Raw genomic sequence first — 19,082 nt, forward strand, 5'->3', positions numbered from 1 at the left:
TTAAACTCACTCTTCTTATTGTTGTGCAGTAGAAGGATATGGAATAATGAACACAGTATGTAAAAAGGAAAAAAATGGTTACATACTAGGAAAGGAGAAAAAAAATACACAGTGAGAGTTCTCACAGAATCACAGAATCACAGAATTGTAGGGGTTGGAAGGGACCTCCAGAGATCATCGTGTCCAACCCCCCTGCCAAAGCAGGTTCCCTACAGCAGGTCGCACAGGTAGGCATCCAGGCAGGTCTTGAACATCTCCAGAGAAGGAGACTCCACCACCTCCCTGGGCAGCCTGTTCCAGTGCTCCGTCACCCTCACTGTAAAGAAGTTCTTGCGCATGTTTGTGTGGAACTTCCTGTGCTGCAGTTTCCAGCCGTTTCCCCTTGTCCTGTCTCCATTCACCACTGAAAAGAGTCCGTCCTCACCATTCTGCCCCCCACACCTTAGATATTTATAGACCTGGATCAGGTCCCCTCTCAGTCTTCTTTTCTCAAGGCTGAACAGACCCAGTTCACTCAGCCTTTCTTCGTAAGAGAGATGCTCCAAGGCCCTCAACATCTTTGTGGCCCTCTGCTGGACATTTTCAAACATTGAAACACTCTTCCTGGAGGGGTGGTAAAATCTCTGCCTCTTGAGGTACTCAAAACTCAACTGTTTATGCACTTGAACAAGCTGAACTAATCCGGAAGTTAGAATTACTGTATTGCTCAGTTTTGTGCAGGAGGTGAACTCAATTTGCATACAGAGGTCTCTTCAAATATAAATTATTATATAAATATATGATATTCCCTCTTTGTGTGTATCATATGAGAGCGATACTGTGATATTATGACAGCGCAAACTTAGACTGTCTTAAATAGTTACGGTGCTGTATCCCTTAGATACTGTAAGGGTTCAACAACAAACATGAGATCAAACTTACCTAATAGAAATTTAGAGGTAAATTAAAAATAATTTAAAAGCTTTTCATTCAACTTAGAGTAGAAGAGCTTCAAAGACATAACTGTGAACAAAGCTTTTGTTAGCAATGTGTACTTTTGTTAACGAAAATGTAAATATAATTGTTTCATTTGTATATACATTATATACATGTTTGTTTCTCTCGCTGTGATATGCAGTTGATTTCTGCTTCTCTGTTCAGTGCTTCTGGAAGTGTAAAGTTTGATTTTTTTGTTTGCTGAGAAAATACTCTGCTTTCTTTTGTTCAGCATAATAATATAATTGGTTACTGTTGCTTTCACATTCATCTAATTTCATTTGTTTGTAGGCATATGAAAATTATTCTTTTGAAGAACTGCGCTTTGCTTCACCAACACCAAAGAGGTAAGCATTTAAGAATTACTTTTTACTAGAGACTAAAATTAAGAGGGCCTGTCTCTTTTCTGTACATGTAGACTTCCAAGCCTTTACTGTGTAGAATGTATCATATTTTCATAAATTTAGGGACTTTTTAAAATCTTATCTAGTAGTTTTATCTACTCTCTGAATATGGTCTTATATCATCTGTTACAGAAAAATGCTGTTGAGGGTTGTGGCTTCAAAATAAATAATATTAGTTTATTACATTAAATAGGTAGGTAGGTCATGTGAAAGAAAAAAAAAGCATAGTTTCTAAACTAAGTATTACAGATGTTTTTAAGACGGCAGTAATTGTTTGATGATTTCATTTGTTTTGTTTGTGCCTAGACCCAGTGAAAACATGCTGATCAGAGTCAATAATGATGGTACATACTGTGCAAACTGGACTCCCGGAGCTGTTGGTCTCTATACTGTTCACGTTACTATAGATGGCATTGAAATAGGTATATAATTTTCCCTAACCGTAAGAAAAAAATAATTGTGTATCCAATTTGAATGCCAAAAAAAAAGCATGTTTTGGTGCCCATAAGATTTAATATAAAGTTTGTAACAAAAGCAAGTAACCAAGTTTTGATTCAAACCCTGCTGTTGAAATCTTCATTTCTCAAAAGAATAAATGACCATAGCTGTTCTCTTATTGGAATAAGGTCATATTATTTCTCAAAGTTATATCCATCTGTTAGTAAGATCTAAGTGTTTCTTTACATGTATTTTTCTTTGTGATCTGAGAATTTTACTCTCTTGAGATATTTTCCGGTACCTTGTGCTTTTGTTAGTATTGGTAACTAAAGATGCTGACTTATTTATATGTATATATATGGGCCTTTTATGTAGGCCTTTTCTTTTTGTGTAACTTGGTTTCTAAGGCTACTATCTGCTTCTCAAATTTTACAGTTTCATCTGAAGCATGCATAAGCATTGCTTGTCCAGAAGCTTTTACTTAGCACGCCTCAAACACGTAACTCTGTCTTCATTGGTCCTTGAAAACATTAATAGGATACAAAATTACCTAATAGCGCTATGGACACAATCTGTGACAAATGCCTGAAAAGAACATAAAGTTCTTTGTGAATTTTCATGTGACAGTGTAAATGTTGAGAAAATAACATATCGTTAAGTACCTGCAAGTGCCATTTGTGAAACAGCTGAGTGGTTCTTTTGCATGCTCTGCAGGTACTGTTTGACTGATATTTCCTGTATTTTTAATTTTTTTATAACTTAGTCTTTGTTTGTTTATAGATGCTGGGCTAGAAGTAAAAGTGAAAGATCCTCCAAAGGGAATGATACCGCCTGGAACCCAACTTATTAAACCAAAGGCAGAGCCTCAGCCTAACAAGGTTTGGAGAACTAAATAACCCCCCCCCCCCCCCCCCCCAAAAAAAATAGTTGCATATGGGTGGCATTTTCTTGTTGTTTAATGCATACAGTAGTGGAGGACATAAGCCTATTTGAAATCACCTTAATGTGCTGAAGAGAATGAAATGAATATACTGAAAAAAAATGAAATTTGCTCATCCCATTTCCTTTCTGTATATCCATTGGTAGAACTGTTAGAAACAATATGGAGAGTGCTCTTCTCTTGGTTTGTCAAACAAATATTGTGCAACCATTATGAAAACTACAGACTGCATTTTAGACTAGATTTGATACTGTGCTAAGATACAGGGTGTAAAAAGGGTTTTACAAAGGTTGTTTTCTGCTAAGGTTCTTTTGTTAGTCAACATAAAAATTGTAAATTAATTTATTTATTATTGTCTCCCTTTATCAGAATGTCTTTTTAAAAAGATGTTATCCTTTCTGTAGCGTTTGACTTTACAATTCCACCTTATTGTTCTACCCCAAAGGACTAAAGTAGACACAAAGAACAGAGGAAAGCTTAAAGATGATGTTGCACTGCTGGGAAAGTGCCAGATAAGGGAAATATTCTCCACTTCCTCTTTGATGCTCAGAAAGAGATTTTGAGCAAGACGCTTGAATAAACTTATATCAAAAGATACAAAATACTGAAATGACATGAATTTACCCTTCCTTGTGTTACTAGAAGAGCAAAAGTGGGTTGTTCTCCTCTGCTTAGAAGTATTTAATTACAAAAAGAGTCCTTCATTGATCTCTAGTGCATCTTGATTTTTTCCAGCTTTCTGAGTATTCTAATGACAGTACTTTTTTCATGCAGCTCCAGTCTGTAAATGCATCATTTAGTGTCCACTTTGGCCACTAAAGAGATTCTTTTTCCTGCACTGCCACTTTAAAATAAAAATAATACAGTTACTTTTATTTTCCACAAAATGTTTTATTCCTCATTGCTTTTTTCAAAAGGTACCTCTAGGCTATTTCTCTTCTCATCCTTAGGAATAGCGCCTCATGAGTTTCTAGTAATTTTGTTATTTATTGTCTTAGTCGATCATTATCTTAATTAAAACTTCTTGTTGGGTGAGGTTCATCTCACAGAACTGTATGGTATTTCCACCCGAGCCATATGCTATTTACAGTCTTCCTTTCTTTTCAGTTTTTACAGTGGCATTTGAGATGACTGGTTTATATATGACAACTACTTTTCTCTAAGTAATGGTAGTCATGACAGTTAAAGCAAATAAAAAGTTAAGCTGCTGATGCTAAAAGGCAGTAGTTCATGTTTATTCATCTCTCTGCATTGGTACTCTTTGTTCTTATCCAATTTGCAGCCTCTTTGAAAGAGGAGCTGTCTTTCTGCCCTGTGTCTGTTCAGCTGTTGTCTACCCTAGGATTCACTGGTGTTGCAGAAGTATGTTAGATTTTTCAGTCTTTGAATTTTATATTCTTTTTCTTCTGCATCATAATTGCATAATAAACCAGGGTGGAATATCTCTCTATATATGAACAGTAGTATTACAAATAATTCAGAAATATAATATTGCGCTGTGCTCCATGCTTCTGAATACAAGAATGCAGATTAAATATGTATACCAGAAATGTTCCAATATACTGAATTCCATTTCACTGAGAAAGGTGGGTTACTTAGACACAAAAAGCTTCTTTTTCCCAGACCTAGATTTCAGATAATTGTTATCAGTCAGCGGTGTCAGTATATTCTCAGTAGTAATCTGTTCTCAGAGAGAAACAATGAAGTCTCTTCATTGAAGCAGTGGAGAATTCCAGTTTTGAAACCAGGCCTAATTGAATCTCAAGTGTAAAATGTACACCATACTACAAATTTGTACTGATTTCTTCTTTCTTTGTTAATTGAAGTAAGATGAAAATCTGACTTTCCTGCCCATCAAAACTAGTAAAGGAGGTTATCGTAGTGGTCTGTGTTGAGTCTGGAGTGTATGAACAGTAAGTCTTCCTATAGGCTGTGAAATTTAGATTAATTGATTTGTAGAAAATCCCATTCTACAAACTACTTGAAAAACTGTCTGTTGTGTAATTCTGGGTAGTTCTTGTTCAGTTGAATTGGAAAGGGCAAGACCATTAACAATATGATTAGATTATGATGAATTTTAATGGCTTCTACTGTCCTTACGTTACTGAAAAAGAAACTAGCATCACTCGGAGAAAGAAAAAAAAAACAAACTTTGGAGTGTTGTTTAGCACTTTGTAAAGGTTGTTAATTCTGTACAACACATATTCCTTTGCTGCAAGAAGTACTTCTTCTCAAATTCACCAAATAAGAAATCTCAGTAATAACATGAGACTCTTTGTAACTCTTTGCAAAGTGCTGTGAATTTTAAAAGGTGTGTGTCATAGAATGACAGAAATCATGAAAGACCTTAAAAATCGTCAAGTCCAACTGCAACCTGACCATACTAACCTAACTGACCTAACTCAAACAACCCTTCACTAAATCATGTCTGTGAGCACCACATCCAGATGGTTTTTAAACACATTCAGGGATGGTGACTCAACCACCTCACGGAGGAGCCTATTTCAATGTTTAACAATCCATTCTGTAAAGAAGTGTTTCCTGATGTCCAACCTAAACCTCCCCTGGCACAACTTCAGGCCATTTCTCCTCGTCCTTTCACCTGTCACCTGTGAGAAGAGACCAACCCTGCTCTCACTGCAATCACCTTTCAGGTACTGGAAAAGAGCAATAACGTCTCCCTCAGCCTCCTCTTTCCCAGACTAAACAGCCCCAGTTCCTTCAGTCTCTCCTTGTAGGGCATATTCTCCAAGCCCTTCACAAGCCTTGTTGCCCTTCTTTGTACTTGCTCCAACACCTCAATGTCCTTTCTGTACTGAGGTGCCTGAAACTGAACACAGTACGTGAGGTGAGGCTTCACCAGTGCCAAGTACAGGGGCAGGATGACTTTCCCTAGTCCTGCTCACCACACCATTTCTGATACAAGCCAGGATGCCATCGGCCGTCTTGGCCACCTGGGCACACTGCTAGGTCATATTCAGCTAACTCAAGGTCCCTAGTTGCTGTGCCTTTCTGCATTAATCACCTTTGGTCAGAGCCCACTTAGTGCATGCTCTGTGGAAGAAGTGTCTTGGGCAGTGTTTCACTAGTAAGTTACTGAGCTGTTATGCTGTAGGGAAATATTCCAAGCAGAGAAGTGCTGTATCAGAAACAAGACTCATACAATTAAGTTGGTTGTTCTTGTACAAAATAAGCATAAGATAACTTTTCTGCTTTTGCTATGTTGCCTATCCACAGATGTGATCCCTGTGCTTGCAGTTACAGTTTGAATTTTTCTATTAAATAGTAACTGCTTCAAGGGCAAAAAATGCTCTTTCTGGGCCTTTTTGTGTCCAAAACCTGTGTGTGAATTTTCCTTATTCTAAAAAAAAACTTTTAATGAAAGCTCTAGCTAGCCCATCATATAATTTTCTGATGATACATTTAGGGGTAATAGTGTAAAAATTAGGTTCCCCTAATTTGCAAGGCTTTGTTTATATGTTTCTCTATGTCGAGAAATGTCATGGTTTTATTTTTTTTTGTTTTTTCGGGTTTCAGTATTCCACATCATAAGCAATGTTCTATTTTTACAAGGAATGGAACAGCATAATCTAATTTTATTGAAAATGACACCTACAGAGATCTTCAAGTCTAATGCCCGATCCCTTCAGGGCTATCCAGAAATTAAAGCGTAGTAGTAAGGGCATAGTCCAAATGCCTCTTGAACACTGACAGGTGTGAGGAAATCAACCATTTCTCCAGGAAGCCTGTTCCAGTGTTCGACCATCCTCACATTAAAGTTTTTCCTAATGATACCTCCCCTGGCACAGCTCTCTGCTGTTCACACGTTATGTCATCAGTTGCCAGTGAGATGAGACCTACACCTGTCTCTTTGCTTCCCTTCCTCAGGAAGTTTAGAGACCGGTGAGGTGACCACTCAGACTCTTTTTCTCTAAACTATGCAAAAACATTTACATTATTTCTGTTTAAAATAAGTAGTGATAATAACAATAACTCTTTTAGTATATACAATTTCTTAGATATTTCTTTAGAGCAAAAAAAGCAATTTATGCACTTGAGTATTACCTTTCTTTTCTTTTTTTCTGTGTTGATTCCTTACCATTCTGTGCTTTATGCTAATTTAAAGATCGAGTTTGTACTTCGGTTAATAAGCTTCTCAATGTTGAGTTTGAAAATAGCCTTCAAAGGAAGATTTTGTACAATGCAGACACATACACGCATTTCTTAAGCCATCTTTTTGGTTTCTGATTTTAAGTCGTTTGTTCTTCTTTGGGTGAATTACCTGATATATGCTTGAAAGCAAAAAAAAAAAAAGAGCAAATATCTGGGAGATTTTGTGGGCTGTAGTAAATCAAACTAATAACATAGTGTCTCATCTAACTTTCATGTGAATAAGAAAGAAATTATTCAAAAATTGCTTCAGAAATAAGTAGAAATGACTGCTCTTTTGCTGTTTACAAAAAGCTATTTAAGCTATTTACTAAGGCAAGTATCCATATGTTTGCCAAAAGGCTAACCAATGTTATGGTAGTGGCAAATAAGAGCAGGTAATCTTCGGTTGGTCAGTTAATGGAAACACTGTTAAGACGAAAGCCCGTCCTTTGGAACTCACGTGAATGCATAAATTGTAGGTGAGCGGTAAAAAGAATCAGAATCTTGTACTTACCATTGTCTGATGTAACAAATCTCTCAGTGATTGAGTCAATTTGTTTCTTGACCTATTTTCAAAAAGTTGTTTTGTTTTGTTATAGTTTGAAAAAGAAAAAAAGTGTGAAATCATGCACAGCAGCCATGGGAAACTAGCAACAAACTGTAACTCTGCCATCTTGTCACTAGCATTTCAGAATCTGTTAAACCTATTTCTTTTTACTCTGAGATCTCTGTTCCAATTTTTTCTTCCTTACTGTCTTCCATTGCTTCTCTTAGGTTCGCAAATTTGTGGCCAAGGACAGTGCAGGGCTTCGTATCCGTAGCCACCCTTCCCTTCAGAGTGAGCAGATAGGCATAGTGAAAGTGAATGGATCCATCACTTTCATTGACGAGGTAATTAATAAGAAATTTCTATTGAAAATTGGGCTAAGATGTAAAGTTAATCTATGCAAATAATGTTGTTGTTTTTCATGTCTAGATGTTGACAGGTACAACTTGAGTACATAAGAGTATAAATTGCAAAAATCTAAATATTCACCAATTTAATTTTTTCGAACTGTCATTTTCTTTTTATTTACTTACTTGAAAATCTGTTTAACAGTCATTGTGATACCAGGAAACAAAATTCCTGGAGTTCATCTCCCAGTAATATCTAAGTATTTAGTTGTTCATGACCTACTATTTCAGCTCTACATAAAAATTCAAAGATATAGGTATAATTTTCATTATATTCTTCATTTACACTTTCACAACATCAGTATTGTATTAGACTACTCTGCATGTATAACTTCCTGTGTAACTTCATATGCAAGGAATATTTTTGCAATTTACTAAGTTAATTCATCAGTAAAAAAGTGGAAAGTGGGGAACAGTAAGCTTAAAAAGGCCTGGCTTTCTTTGCTCTTTTCTCTCAAAGCAAATCTTATTGTTGCATTGTCTGATTTTAAATTTATCTTTGCACCTTGCCTTCTGGAAATATATGACTTTCATTACTTTGAAATTCAGATTTGCTCAATATTCCTATCTGCCTCTTTTTATATTCTGTCAGTACAGTGAAGATAATTACTTCCTTGCTATTGCTGTTTGTCTAATATCTGTTAATCCTTAGCCACAGAATAGTTACAGGAGGGCATGGCTCGTTTTTGTTGCTTGTTTCCCATAGATCCACAATGATGATGGTGTTTGGCTGAGGCTGAATGATGAGACAATAAAGAAGTATGTTCCTAACATGAATGGTTACACTGAAGCCTGGTGTCTCTCTTTTAACCAGCATCTTGGCAAGAGCCTTCTGGTACCTGTTGACGTAAGTAAAAGGTGCCTTTGAAAAATATCCAAAGTACACTCTATCCTCATTACAAGACTTTCTTTAATTAAGGCTGCAAGTGAGTCCTGAGGTAAAAGAATATTTTTATTACTAAATACTGTCTTACATGTGTTTCCATTTTTGAGGGCTGTTATGTAATGAGGGTGGAGTGTAGAAATGTGCAAGGCTTTTTATGTTGAACTCTTAAAGGATATGTGAAAGTGGAAAGACCGCTGCAGTAGTCTTAAAATGTGTGATCGTTAGATTATGCACCAGGTGCTTTCAGTGCAACACTTCATTGTCCGTAAAGTGGCCCAATAATGTGATGATTTCTGAAGAGGCTTCCAGCCTACAGTTGATGCTGTTGTTTCAGTTTTATTAAAAAAATGTCACATTCTTTCATCTTTATTATTTTTCATTGATATTTTTCATAAATTTTGTTTGAATCCTTGAGTTATAGATTATTAGTTAATCAAAGAATCAGAACATAAGGCTCACTAAGAAGTAGGATTTATAATAAAAGCAAGCAAAGCATAATTTATCTGGATAACTTTAATAGTGAACACAATCCCTACAGTTCAAATATGGTTACAACTTTTCTGGCAACAAGATATAGTTTTTAAAAAATACATACATAAGCAAAACCAGTGTTGTTTCTCACCAAAAATTCTGAAAGTACAGGTCACCTGTTATTGTGCATTCTTCAAATGGAGCAGTAACTTGTTTTCTTCAGAGATGTGAGAACCAGTTCTAATTGCTAATGCAGCTATTTAAATTGGATTTGCCTTCTTATATGAGCGAGTTGCTTTTTGCAGCTTCAGACAGCTAGCAAATACTCAACTAGTTTAAAAATTTGCAGCCAGTGCTTTCACCGTTTGTTTTCCTGTAATATAGTAACTGATACATCCTCAGTTCCAGTGAAGCTGGACTGCTTGCAAGTAGCTAAATTTGGCAGTTCATAAATCCCCAGTGGCTATAGTCCATGTTCTGACAACATTACATGATGTGACTAGATCTTCCTGCTCACCTTCTTGTCTAAAATTTTTTTGTTGACATCTTTTTATTTGGAGACTGTATCCAATTGCATTTTTATTTTGGGAACTACTTTAATACTGCGTTTGGGAAGCAAATTATTTCCGTACTCAGCCATCAGTCTCTTGAACAAGTGACAACAGTCATTTTTCTAGCTTGTTATAGAATATATGAGCACATGGGAAAAATAAGTTTTGTTTAAAATCTTCCTTGAATTTTGAATTTAGTTTTCTATTGAGTATCAATCTCTGTAGTGCACTTGTCAGATGTTAGTGCTTTTCATACAGCAGTTCACCCATAATAAAAATGAATTCACCCATGACAAAGTAATCACCTTCAGTAAATTTGTAAGCCTGGATGCACATTATATATTTTTCAGAATTTTTTTCTATTACCAATGCTTTTTATTTATTTGTTATGGGGAATGTTATTGAGCTCAGTAGTCATGGAAGTGCCTAGCTTCCTAGCTTCTTAACTTACTGACTTAGTAGTTTGTCAGTTTCAAATGGTTTTAGTACACATGCATTTCTAGAGGAAAATTTAGCTCTCTCAGACAAACTTAAAATAAATGACTTAGCAATTTGTATATAACCCAGAATATCCAGTTCTGATAACATCAAATTTTGGTTAAATAAGTAGACAAGATGCAATGAAATGTGAAAGATAGCACATCATAGAGTTTACTATGTGAATTCTTCTTTAAAGTTCAGATAGAATATTATACTTCTTTTTTTTCTTATTAAAGAGTTCTGCAAAATAGTTTTGATTCCATTTGAACTCTGAAGATCTGATAGATATTACTAATTTTCTTTCAACTATCCAGTTCTATTACATCCTCAATAGCAAAAGGTAAAAGTTGCATGCTTTTGTGGGTTCTGATCAGTAAGGAGCCAGCCACAGCAAAACTTACAGAGAAGTAACTACTACTTTAAGATGATCGTTATATTAACAAATGTTTTGAACTACTTAGGAATGGAAGGTTTATTTGCACCTCTCTCATTTTTATTATTATTACTATCCTTAGAAGGACAAATGATCTACTTTTATTATGACCATATTTAAGCATGAAAATCTGTGTGCTTGTTTAGTAATTATAAAAGGAAAGGAAATTATATTTTTTTCTTTCTTAACAATCACAAAACAAACATCAAGGTTCCATGGCTTTTAAATATCTTAGATTTTTTAGTGCATGCAAGTGTATTATTAGGAAGTACACCATATGATGAAATTTTGTAAACTTTTTTAAGCTCCTGATTTTTGTAAGTCAGTTTTAAACTCTTTCCTGCCAAATCTTGATCGAGTAAAGCAATTCTGCTTTCTCATTAAAAAGCCTTAAAATAAAGTCTCTTGAAGTAATCAGTGAGATGAGAATACTCAAATTTAGTTGTTTGTTGTTTGTCTTTTCTCTACATCCATCTGTATTTTTCAGTTGTCAGATCTGCTAAATGCAGTCTTGTAGAGTTGAATGACCCATGTGGCAAAAGATGCATTAAGAAATGTTAGAAGTTCTGTTTATGAAAATGTGAAATAATTTCTGTCTACACATCCTTTTCTGTTTAATTGGGTAACTGAATGGCATTATGAACAGGACGTAGTAAAAAAGTAAAAATAAAAATCAGTAATATATACAGTTATAAATACACATTATAAATATATATTTATATATATATATAATACAGTTATAAATATAAATACAGTTTCTAAGATCTGCAGCAGATTTAACAGTTTTGGCTCTAGAAGAGGAAAACACTTCAAGTCTTATGTGCCTAAAAATACGTATGGAAAATCAAGTGGCTGAATTAGACATAATATTCCCTGTTCAAATAAATCCCACACTGTTTTTACTAAACAATTTTCATTCAACTCATGTATAGTTTGCTACTCTGATTACAGCGCTATGTTAATTTAAACATATAAGTTTTTTGTAATACTAAGTTAGGTGTGTAAAATTTCTCAGTGTATCTCGTAAAATATATTTAAGATTTTTTATAAAGAAAGCAGTAATAGCTCAATTTTATCACTGCATTAATTCAACAGCGAACAAAGGAAAAATATTTTTTCTGCAGTGTTGACTTCCTCTTTTTTGCATGTATATTGTATTTGCTTTTTTTTTTTTTAATAGGCGTTAACTGTTTATCTTAAGATAAAACAAGTACTGAGTATCTTAGATCTTTTCAGTGCACTATATATTGTGATTAAAGGTATTATATTTAAAGATTAATGATCATGAGAATGTAGAGATTCTTAGTTTTGGCCGTTTACGTTTCTTAAGAAAAGTTTGTTAGACTGATCTTTTCCTATATTTGCTCTTCTCCTTTCGTGAGGAGCAACTAAATAGACATTGATCTCAAATTGCACATCTAACCCACCTTCATATACGGTGATTTTGGATTGGCTCGTTAAGGTCCTGGTACTTAATTTTCCTTCTGTTCTGTCAGAATCAGTTAACTGTTCTTTCTGCATTCAAGAAGATAGAGCATAAAGCAATGCAAACTAATGAAAAACAGTTTTGTTCTATGGGAAGTCATAGAAAGTAATATTTTGGTTAAACTCTGGAATTTTAAAAAGATATATATTGTACTCTGAATATTTTTGTTACTTCATTTTAAATATCAAATGTAAAATTATAGGGAATTCTTTACTCTGCTGCTCAATTTTACTGTTACATTCCCCAACCGCTATAGACTAACAGAACTGAGAAACTGCATTTCCAGTGATTACTATAGTTAAAGAGAGAACCAAAATCAGTGTGTAGGTTATCTTGTGTGATTGCAGACCCTCCATGATTGCAGAGCCTCCATGTTTTCATGAAAACACTGAAGGACATTCACAGCAGATTCCTATCATCATTTTAGGCATGATGGGAATCAATTGGAGAGTGAGGGTATGCTGGATAAAATATCTAGATGATTATTTAAGATAAGACAGCTTTGAAAAATAGTACTGAGATTTTAAATGTGTTAACATTTGCTAATTTTCAGTGGTGAAGTAATTTAAATTCAATTTTATGATTCCTGAAATGTGAACTTTATTAGAAAAAAAGATATGAAGTTTTTCCAGGAACGATTCCTGAAATTATTTTTAATTTTTGGAAGGGAAGGATAAAATAAACTGAAATCTACCAATTATAGCTTAAGAACTAAATATAAAATCTTGCATGTGGTAGTTTATTCTGAATTAAAAGTTATTTCTCAACTACGTACCACATATATTGATTATGACATGCTAAAAGCCAGGAAGCCAGAAAGCTCTAATGTTCCAAGAGCATAGGAGAGGATCTGACTTAATCTTCCGTGTGTTGATGAGCCAGCACAGTCCCAGTTCACTGCTGTTGGTTTCTTCTGTGTGTTTTTCACATATAGCTTTATAGCATGTCAACAGAGATTACTGAAATGATACTTCATCATCCAGGGTATGGATTATCCATGTTTGTTTCAACAGTAGAAGTCCATCACAAAATGCGAAACATACAGCAAAGTAAAATCATCAGTCTGCTAAGCTACATTAGATGTCTATGAAGCTAACTATCATTAGGCAAATAGAGCCTTTCATAATTGTTGTAGATGTATGTGAAATTGGTACGCCTCTACTCTCTGATCTTCCTGTCTAACACCTCCCTGCCTCCCCTGATTCCCCAAAGCATCTTTTACTTGTGTACCACTTTCAATGTCAGGAGGAGGTAATACTTTCTAACAGAATTATTGTGTTTGATAATTTCTCCATTTTTTTCAGTTATGAATTATTGTCTTTATTAAAATATGATGTAAACATTATTTTTGCAAACAACACGTAGCTAGATAATCCATCTCATGATAGAAGTAAATTTATTTATTTTTGACAAGTTTGTGTGTTTTTTTTTTCAATGAATATGACAAAGCATGCAAAATGTTTTTTGTACTTGCCCATTTCTGCTTACAGTGATTAATTTCCTTTTCTTTAATTATTGTTAAATTTTAATATGAATCTGTCCAGGGATTTTAGTTGGTTCCCCTGTAAAGCTGGAGATAGAAAGTAAGGTTTTGATAAATCAGTTTGTACAGATTAAATGGTGGCTTTGCTAACTGGTTCCTGCCATACTGATTCTTGATACTACTGCCTATATACTATTAATTCTTTCATTCCATAGGAACAGTGACAATTTCTTTGAAATGCATAGAAACAGCTTTGTGGACATTTTTATGGAGAAAAGATGTCGCATTGTGTTTTCTAATGGCTATTAAGTGCTGTCCTAGCTGTTCTGTGTAGGCAAAAAATACACAGTGCAGCAGTGCATGTTTCTGTAATATGGTTCGTTGCTTATAAACTTAGTGAACTCTCTCTGGTATCTCCATTTGATGATTTTCCATTATAAAGCAGTAAATGTACTGTATATTTTATAAAACAGATGAGATCTTAGTTATTGTTCTCCTTAAAACACTCTGAAATTTTTGCTTTCAGTACAGAGTGCAATTTTTATCTGCATGCTAGCAAAATCTTTTGTACAAATGAGTTGAGTTTCTCTCCAAAAGAGTGATCTTAGCTCTTGTGCATCTGAGTTCTGAATTGGTGACAAAAGTCCTTGTGCAGTAGTTCTGATATAATGGAAATTCTTTCAGAACAGCAGACTGTCTTGCTATAAAACTGTGGTTTGTGATAGAACAAACTACTGTTTCATCATAACAGAAGTGTGGGATTTATCTATGCAAGTCTCAAGCTTCATAAGAAATGTCTGGCTCTTAGTTACAGTAAATGGCATGACACACTCCATCCATGTAGAGCTTTTGACATACTTAATGGTTTTTGTTCAATAGATAATTTGCCAAGGGGGGCAATGGATTCAGGTGACTTAATCAGAAAAACAAAGCTTTCCCTTTTGAGAAGTATTCTACCAGTAAAATTACTTGTGCAGAAAGTTTGCATTACAGTGCTTCTAACTTCTTCCTCCGATGTTTCTTTGTTCCCATTTTCTTCTTGATATATGTCTTTTTTTTAAAACTTTGTTGCTCAGAATGTCTTTAATGCTAGCCAAGGAGTAAGGGATTTGGACTTTTTTTCATGGACTTCCAAAGCTTTACCCCCTAAGGTGAGTTAAGTGACAGGAACAGTCACATTGAATCTTTTTTTTTTTTTTTTTGCCTCATAAATCAAGTTTACATTAAATATTCCTTGAAGTTTGTTTTACCATGAATTATTTTTACAGCAAATGAAAGGTTGACTTAGAATGCTGTGTCTGTATCTCTTCTTTTACAATGGTAAAATAAAAATACTAGAGTAGATAGTTGAGTTGAGCTAAGTTATCATTGATTTATAAGTTGCATTCTCTTTTAATAACAAACAAAATTAGAAATTCAGAAAGATGGCCTAGTAACATAATAGACATTCATTCTCGTGTTCATGTTATTAAAGTATGCTTTAAGTTGCAGTCTCAAGTACATTTACATTCATATGAGCAAGACTGCAAAAATCTAATACATAAACCATTTTTAATCTTAAAATTATGGAATTGTAGGAATGCATTATATTACATACAGTTAAACAGTTTAAACTATCTACTTATGTGCTTGTCTAAATCTATACAGCCTTGTAGTGATTTTGAGGTCAGTGTTGTTTTCATATTAAACTTTCATATGAACCTTGTAAAGAAAATGATACTCAAAGTGCTACTGGTTTAGAGAAATAAAAATGTGTTATTCACTGGATTTTCTTCCTCAGAAAAGCAGTTTTTTACTGTTACATAAATATCTAGAGAGTGTTAAAACTATCTTTGGATAGCATGCATTTTTTGTTTGTTTTTCTCTTTGGACCAACTTCAGCTTGAAAGCTTTGAAAGTTCATTTTCTATAAAGGTTTCTTGGAAAGGCTGATTAATAACTCTGGACATAATACACAGACTTCAATAAAAAAATGTGAAAATATGTTAATTCGAGATTACAGGAAATAATGTAAAATTTTTAAAAAAGTAAGAAATAATATAACTAGAATTTCAGTTTAAAACTTATTTTTAGAAGTATTCTATGCAGCGGGAGGTGTAGCAGGAGATTGTGGAGGCAGGAAGTATTAGCAAATTCAGAAGAAATTAAATCTGTAGGAATCAGATTCATAAACAGACAATAAATGTAATAGGATTATGCCCTCTAACATCCATATTAAAAAGTTTTTACGTGTGTTGCTCCCAAAGTAATGCCTCCTATTTATTTCCATGGAAACTAGAACAGATACAAAAAGCACAACGACATTATCTGGTACAGCAAATTCTCAACTACAAAATAACCTCAGTAGCTGATTTGCATGGGCGCTCTCCATTTGGTGATGTGACAGCGGTACTTGGCCATTCAAAACGTGTCTTGCCTTTCATATCACTACTGCCATTGCCGAAATGCACCACCTGCCGCCTCACTGTGGTTACATCCACCGTTTGGTATACAAAAGCATTCAGCAAAGCATCAATGAATGAATTGGCAGGAAGCTTCAGCCTCTATTATCATACCACCAACATTAGCTTCTGATGTCATGGGCCAACATATTAAAATAGGAGACACTACTTTTAGAGCAGGCTTCAGAAATGCTGGTATATAAAAGATAGCCCACTGGTAATGGCTTGCGTGCTACCTTTGAATAGCATTTTGTGTTACTATGACTGAAGACATATGGACTAAGTGAACCACTGGCTTCCTCCAGTAGGGCTTTATTTAGGTTCATAACTTTCAGATCTTCTTTTCAAAGCATACATGATTTGTATTTTAAGCATAATAGAGCTTGTTCCTACTTCTCTCTTCCTTTCTTGTGATGTTACACTAATCCTTCAGATTTTCCAGTATAATAGTATAGTAGACCTCTTAGGCATTTAATTTATCTATGACTGACTGAAAATCTGTATTTCTCCTATTTTTAGTAACTATCAATTTTTATAAATAGGAAACACAAAATATTTTCTCAGTTTGAATTTAAGTGGATTTTTAATCTATAATTGGTACTAGGTGAAATAAATTGCAAGCCTTTTTATTGTCTGAGTAATAATAATAAATATGCACTACTTTTTATAAGAATTTATGATGTTTCTATTATTCTTTGTCTTCATTTTACCTTCAACCTAAAGTAGCAATGTGTTATAATACTAAAGCCAAAAAATAAGCTTATCATTGGAAAGAGATTCTATTTAATGTCCTTTTATATGGCTCATGGTTTTTTGCTATATTATTTCACAAATACAGTAGGAGGAATGAATGTACATCCTAGTAAATGTCAGTATGAAGCAAGTTTTAGTTAAAGTGATAGGATAAATATTTATAATGTCTAATTCCCTTTTAAATAGCATGTGTGCATTTAAGCCACTTTTGTTTCAGGAGTAACAGGGTGTCTTTTCAGTTGATGATTTGCTAGTAGTTCAGTTTATTATTGCATGCTAAAATTAGCAATGTAACTAGTATCTCTTCTTGGTTTGGAATTTAATTATTTCATTCTTGAAATAAGTATTTCTTATATAAAGTATTAGTGATGGATTTTATTCTCTTCTGTTTTTTGTTTTTTAATTTCTCAGGAGTCTAGATCTAGTACTGGTGATTTTTTCAAAGATCTGAATTCACACTGCCCACAGGAAGCAGTGATGCAAGAACAAGATGTGTCATTACTTCGAGGTGGTCCTGGAGTGTACAAGGTAGTGAAGACTGGCCCATCAGGTCACAACATCAGAAGCTGCCCTAACCTTAGAGGTATCCCAATTGGAATGTTAGTTCTGGGAAACAAAGTCAAAGCAGTGGGCGAGGTATGGATCCTTGTAGCTTCAGTTCATGTCTTCATAGATACCAATATATAACTAGTAAACTCAACAAAAGAATCTGCTCCTGTACAGGTTTGCTTTTCCAATCTTTATGACAAATACTACCTTCTGAACTTGGTTTACATTTTAAATACTAATGTAATTCTGATTTTTGTCTTTGATGTGTGTTCATTGAAATAATGTTGAAGTTGTAAAGTGGTTTCATATGCTTTCTTGTATATTTGTTGCGCTATTCCTTACAAAATGATGTTTCTGTTTCATATTTTTGTCATGTGCTTTGAAAGAATTTTGTTTCACTGAAAAACAAAATTTTTTCTAGGACCTAACCAATTAACAAGTTTCTCTGCTACTGTTTTGACTCATTTGTTCAGTTTCTGAACTATTGTTACTGTTCACGGTTTTCCAATTGTGATGTTTTGTGGTTAAGAAGGGCTTAAGGATGAAGTGTGTCATGCTATTTCCTAAATACAGTGTCAGGAACAAAATTAGTATGTACGCAAATGCTTTATATATAACTCACTCTTACAATTCTGTTGTTGTAGCCAACTCATAAGAAGGCATACCTTGAATATCTCCTTCAAGTTTTTACTTAGGCTTGTTTGAGTGTTCTAAAGTTGTGGCGTTGGTGTTGCTTTTTCCAAACATAAGCGGGTTTAATATTATTGGAAATATTCCTAACTGTGAATGTGCCATGAATGGTTTTGGTTCTTCAATCTGCCTCAGCCTGTGGCCTTAATTTAAGAAACTTTGAAGAAGTTTTTGTTATACTACAAAGATTGGAATGCACATACTTTTCAGGTTCTGAATTAAGTTGCTGAATTGTACTACCGAATAATCTGCAAAGTCAGTATGTTGTGCTTTTTTATGTGTACAACAGGTGACTAATTCAGAAGGTACATGGGTGCAAATGGATAAGAACAGCATGGTAGAGTTCTGTGAAAGCGATGAAGGCGAGGCGTGGTCGTTAGCTAGAGACAGAGGTGGAAACCAGTACCTCCGACATGAAGATGGCAAGTTGTTCTGTTTTCTAATTAACTTAGAAAAAAATTACAAGGAATCTAAATAAGACAAATAAATAAAGAGGAAACTGAGTTTTAAAAAGGTGTAACAAATTAATATTTTTTTCCTCTGAATTACTTTGTTGCTAAATTTCAAATTTGTTTACAACCATTCTTGATCTGTTTTTTTTTTAATAACAGGGAAGGTATTCCCCCATATTTTCTTCTGTACCAGTTATGGGTCATAATTCTATCCTTCCTTTTAGCTATAGGGATGATTTTCAAATAAGTACTTGTGTACTTCTTTCAGACTTTCATCTTTTTTTTTTTTGTCTATATGACAAGAAGAGCAGAAAGAATTGTTTATGTCCTTTTTGGTTTTAATTCTGCTACATTGTATCCCATTAAAAAACCATTACAGTTTTTTTTAGACACTGAATATTAAATTAACATCACATTTCTAATTATTCTAGTTAGCACTGAATTATTACATTTTCTTAAAATGCAGAATTTCTGTCCTGATAAATTCATGTTCAGACTGAGTAAGAACTAGAAATAATGAAAGTAACATAAGCAAAAGGTTGCT

At 34.2% G+C, this 19,082-nt stretch overlaps 1 protein-coding gene across 15 annotated transcripts in view; it reads left to right on the plus strand.

The window, feature by feature from the left end:
- Positions 1-19,082, plus strand: part of MYCBP2 (MYC binding protein 2) — a 205,796-nt gene that overhangs the window by 131,916 nt on the left and 54,798 nt on the right. For 9 of the 15 annotated variants that reach the window (XM_048967518.1, XM_048967527.1, XM_048967539.1 and 6 more), the window contains 8 exons: positions 1,267-1,322; positions 1,686-1,801; positions 2,598-2,695; positions 7,684-7,800; positions 8,570-8,710; positions 14,730-14,804; positions 17,259-17,483; positions 18,376-18,508. In XM_048967518.1, the coding sequence (XP_048823475.1) occupies positions 1,267-1,322; positions 1,686-1,801; positions 2,598-2,695; positions 7,684-7,800; positions 8,570-8,710; positions 14,730-14,804; positions 17,259-17,483; positions 18,376-18,508 (961 nt within the window). The remainder of the gene's footprint in view (positions 1-1,266; positions 1,323-1,685; positions 1,802-2,597; positions 2,696-7,683; positions 7,801-8,569; positions 8,711-14,729; positions 14,805-17,258; positions 17,484-18,375; positions 18,509-19,082) is intronic. The other 6 variants (XM_048967556.1, XM_048967628.1, XM_048967611.1 and 3 more) reach the window with 5 other exon arrangements.

The sequence above is a fragment of the Lagopus muta genome, chromosome 1 (genome assembly GCF_023343835.1).
Source record: "Lagopus muta isolate bLagMut1 chromosome 1, bLagMut1 primary, whole genome shotgun sequence".
Lineage (NCBI taxonomy): Eukaryota > Metazoa > Chordata > Aves > Galliformes > Phasianidae > Lagopus > Lagopus muta.